General features: G+C 49.6%; 1 protein-coding gene across 1 annotated transcript in view; it reads left to right on the top strand.

Moving 5' to 3' along the window:
* Nucleotides 1-4,180, top strand: part of ARHGEF40 (Rho guanine nucleotide exchange factor 40) — a 32,652-nt gene extending 28,472 nt beyond the window's left edge. The window contains exons 14-17 of the mRNA XM_015410425.1: nt 1,029-1,191; nt 1,794-1,946; nt 2,046-2,149; nt 3,966-4,180. Coding sequence (XP_015265911.1) covers nt 1,029-1,191; nt 1,794-1,946; nt 2,046-2,149; nt 3,966-4,061 — 516 coding nt within the window. The 3' untranslated portion in view covers nt 4,062-4,180. The remainder of the gene's footprint in view (nt 1-1,028; nt 1,192-1,793; nt 1,947-2,045; nt 2,150-3,965) is intronic.
* The last annotated feature ends 518 nt before the right edge of the window (nt 4,181-4,698 follow it).

The following is a 4,698-nucleotide window of genomic DNA, read 5'->3' as shown; positions in this document are numbered from 1 at the left end:
CGTGACACTCTGGTTTTGGGGTAAAACTCTATGATTTGAGGGCAATTTCGCCATAGAGGTTTGCCCCAAAACCAAAGCGTTGCCCCCCGAAAGTGCCTATGTCATTTCCAAGTGATGTAGGCACGGCGCATGACGTCACTTCCGATGACAGCATGTCAGAGGCGATGCTTCCAGCTCCCAGAACGTCCCCCTCATCCCCCTGCCAGCGTCCCAAATGGACCTACTCACAACAATCCTGTGAGGTAGGTTAGACTGAGAGAATGTGATTGGCCCAAGGTCACCCAGCAAGCTTTCATGGCAGAGTTGGGATTGGAACCTGGGTGTCCCAGATACTGGTTCAACACTCTTAATGGATACACCACACTGATTCTGGCATATGATACAAAGCTGAAAGGAATTTATCAATATATTTTTACCTCACTTTTCTCCCCCAAACCACTTACAACTTCATTCTCCCCCTCTACCTTGTATCCTCACATCCACAACCCTGTGAGGTAGCTTAAGCTGAGAGACAGAGATCGGCCCAGGAAGTGTCCATGGCAGAGCACGGAATCTGAACCCGGGCCTCCCAGATCTTAGTCTGACATTCTAATCTCTTACACACCAATACTGGCTCCAGAATTGTAACTCAGTGGTGGTTGAATTAACACATATAAGGGGGGGAAATATCTTTTTCTTAAGTGGATTTATCAGAGCATCAGAACATGAGGGGGAAAAAATGAAATTCAGTAAAAGCAGAGGTACAAGGATTATGTAATAGGAAGAAACTGTACAATACTGGAGGCTCTGGGGAACTGGCAAGGTCATTACTGACTAATCTGATGTGAGGAAAATCCACTGTCTCCGAGATGAATTTCTGAGACCGGGATTTTGATGGCTGCACAATCTTACATCTTATCCTGGCAGCTCTTCTCTTCTCCTTCTCTGGCCTATGTTTGTTGCACTTCAGTGCCCTGCTTCCTGTTGCCCCAATAGACCATTGACTATCCTAACTTTTCCTTAACCACCCCCTGCCTCTTTTTGCGCAGACGGCATCTATGGGACTGACAGAGAGCGTGGGGCCTAGCGGTCTGCGCTTTGAGCTGTGGTTTGGACGGGGACCAGCCCGACAGGCCTACACGCTGCAGGCAGCCTCTCCTGAGGTCAAGCACCAGTGGACAAATGTTATAGCCCAGCTGCTGTGGAGACAAGGTGGGTATAAGGGAACCTATGAGGTTGTGCTAGGGGTGTCCAGTCAGGTGAGGACTGGGATCAGGGCTAAAGATTCATGGCAACAACTTCAAGAAATCTTTCCTGTGCTTAGCTTTTCTTGCTGAGAGAGAACGGGGTGGGCTGGGGGCCACTTTTTTGAAGATGAGGTAACCATGGCCTCTTTGAAGGTACCTCTGACTAAATGGAATTGTAAGCTGAGTAGAAGCTGGCCTGTGGGGTGCTTATTGCAAGAGGAGGCCTGTTTTCCTCTGTGGAATATAGAGCAGAAGAGGATTCTGGATACCTTCGTATGACATCACTGAGCAAGGGCTCCTTCATACAGGGCAATGTGGGCAGCAGCTTTTTGTATGCAAGGTGTACCTCTGTGTGTGTGAACTGTGTGGCAGTAGCGTTGTGCTTTCTGAACAATCAGCCCTGTTCCTAACGATGCTGGTTCTCGTCCACACGAATTGAATGTGGGAAAGGATTAGGAAGCGGGTCGAAGGGAGCAGCGTTTGTGTTTGGTCAGGTGAGAGAGGCTACTGATAGTACAAACAGGAGGTTTTTGTGGGAAAAGGCCCTGAATATTTCTTTCTCCTCAGCTGCCCATCCAGCAATCTCCATGTGCAGAGCCTCCTGCCCAGGCCAGCGTTTGGCCCCCCTCGGCCTCGGTCCTGGACCCCCTTCTGGGCTATCATTGCCTGGCCATGTTGAGGAAGAAGAATGGGACCTAGATGTCAAGCCTATCCCAAGGGGTGAGTGTGCTGCTCTTCGCATGTTCTCTCCCCCCCCCCCGCCTTCTCAGAGAGATTCTGCTCCATGTTCACTCCCACCTTTTCTTCTGTTCCCTCTAGCGGAGACCTCCGATTCAGAAGGAGCCTCCCCCAGCCACCGAGAACCATCCGGCCTGGCAAGATCATTGCCCGGGAGTAGCTCTACTGTGGGGCACCACCAGTCGGTGAGTGTATAGAATTCCAAACGGGGTCTGTTGTAAAGAAGCCTATTACTCTGGGCCTGCTTATACACTCAGTAGAATCAACACGGCACAGCTTTTCCTCAGCTGCCTTTGCAAGGTGGGGTTTTTTTGCATCTTCGAACACTTTACCTGCAAAAGAAACACTTTGCCTGTACAGAACCAGCACAGCCAAGGGAAAGGGTTCAGTCCTGCATTCTCGCGTCCTTCTTGAGTTCTCCCTCCGGTCTTCCACATGGGAAAAAGTTAAAAATGCTACCCCTGCCACCTGAAGTGGTGCATTCCAAGGAAGGCTGGTTCTGCGGACTGTATAAATTGATACTAAGGTATTGCGATTTCAAGAGCTGATGAACCTTGGCCAGAAAGCTACCCATATGCCTCTCACAGCTGTGTCACCCACTCTGTTCCACACCCCAAGGACAAGAGACAGACACTTCTGTTTCAGGTGCTGATAACCACAAGGTTGTTTGCCTGAACAGGCTTGTGTGTGTTTACATACCAGATTATGTGACATTCCTGTTCTACCCTCAGCTTTCCCTCCTCCCCACCCAGGGTTCACCATGTCGTCCCTGATGGCCTTGTGTGTGTTTTCTTTATTTGCCAGAGCTCTGGCGCTGCCGGCGAACCAGTGACCCCACTCTGAGGCTGTGGCGGCCAGGTACAGCGCCCACGCCAAACTTCTCTGCCTTTGGGCACCCCCTCCCCGCACTATCTCCTCTTGCCGTCTCCTCCAGAGTGTTAACACACAGCATTTCTCCGTGTCTTTGTCTCTTAGTCTGCATTTCCAGGGATATATTCCCCTCCTCAGAGGAATTAACTCAATTTCTGTTCAATGTGTGATTGTGTGTCTAGGGCGCTTTTTAAAACCAGTACGTGTTTCTTCGCCCTGCAGCTTCTCTTTGTCTTCTGTCCCACCCTTGCTGGCCTTCCGGTTGTCTTTGTGTTATTACTCTTGTTTAAGATTCAGCTAATGCCCATAGTGCTGGCAGCGCATCACGGCTAACAGCGAGAGATGCAAAAAGTCACTGATTCAGATCTAACCTCAGGCATGAACTTGCTGGGAATACTCTAGGCAAAGCTGCTGTTTCTCAGCCTGAGATCTGCAGTGCGGGGAAACTAATACTGGCCCTACTTTGCAAGCGCAAGGGCATTGATTACTATGAAACCTTTTGAAAGCGCAACACTTTGGTTTTAATGTTACGCAATGGAGGATGTTGCACAGAACACAGAAATGGGGAGGCTCCTCTCTGCAGGATTTACGTAGGTAGACCTGCATAGCCCAGGTTGGCCCAGTCTCTTCAGATCTCAGAAGCTCAGCAGCATCAGAAGTTTGTAAAGAAGGCCAAACCAAAGAGCTCTGTGTCGACTTGTGGACATGATAAATTGGAGGAGTGAACTTTGTAGAGTCAGCCCCCATGAACCGGGGCTCATGCCCAGAGGGTACTGAATGCTCATTTGCCTAGTGTCCAGTCCCAGCTTCTGTCTAGGCCACTTGGTATTTAGTACGCCAAGGAAGTCTAGGGTTCCTTGCAGAGGCAGGCCATGGCAAACCAGCTCTGTTCATCTCTTACCTTGAAAACACTCTGGGGTCACCGTAAGTTGGCTGTGACTTTATGGCACTTTACACACAGAGAGACAAGGTCAGAATGGGAATTAAAGAGTTGGAAACTGCCTGGAATCAGGGTTGCAGGGAGTCAGGTATAAGACATGTATATAAAAATAAGGCCTAGAATGTTGAGGTTAGTCAGGAAAACAGATGAAAGTTTTACTTCTGGCTTCTCACCAGTCTCTTTGTTTCTAGCGTTGGGTGTGGAGCCTGCATCGGAAGCTCTTCTCCCCGGTTAGCCATGGACGGCAGGATTCAATCCCCAGAGGCTCTGGGAACAGGACGGTCTGAGCCTCCCAATGCCTTGGAAGTGCACTGGTGCCCGTGCCCACGACGTGCTCCCACCAAGTCATCCAAAGACTCTCCCTCGCTCCTTTACCTGCTGCCATCCCACAGAAGAACCTAGCCTCCTCCGCCTGAGTTCAAGTTCGGGAGGGCTCTGTCTCAGAGCAATCCATCCAGTGCCTTTTTCACCATATATATATATATATATATATTTTGAGAATTGTTGGGAGATTATTGGCTCAGCCTGCTGGTGAGAGAAGTTTGTAAAGAAGGCCAAACCAAAGAGCTCTTTGTTGACTTGTAGACATGATAAATTGGAGGAGTGAACTTTGTAGAGTCAGCCCCTCATGCACAGAGGGTACTGAATGCTCATTTACCTAGTGTCCAGTCCCAGCTTCTGTCTAGGCCACTTGGTATTTTGCTCAGTCTGACAGAAGAGGAAGAATTTGGATTACCGTTGCTGGGCAAACTGCAGGATGCATTCCTTGAACCACATCCAGGTTCACTCAAGAAGGAAAAAGAAAGAGGTGTGTCTGGGCTGCATGATGGACGAGATGAACAGATTGTTACGGCACGTGCATCCCCACCACCCCCATTCAAAGAATGGACTCAGAGGTAGCCCAAGGAAACGGCGGAGCCACAT

This window comes from Gekko japonicus, unplaced genomic scaffold, assembly GCF_001447785.1.
Source record: "Gekko japonicus isolate JY-2015 unplaced genomic scaffold, Gekko_japonicus_V1.1 scaffold2021, whole genome shotgun sequence".
Classification (NCBI taxonomy): domain Eukaryota; kingdom Metazoa; phylum Chordata; class Lepidosauria; order Squamata; family Gekkonidae; genus Gekko; species Gekko japonicus.
The sequence above is the reverse complement of the archived record's forward strand: the minus strand, read 5'-3'. Positions and strand labels throughout refer to the sequence as shown.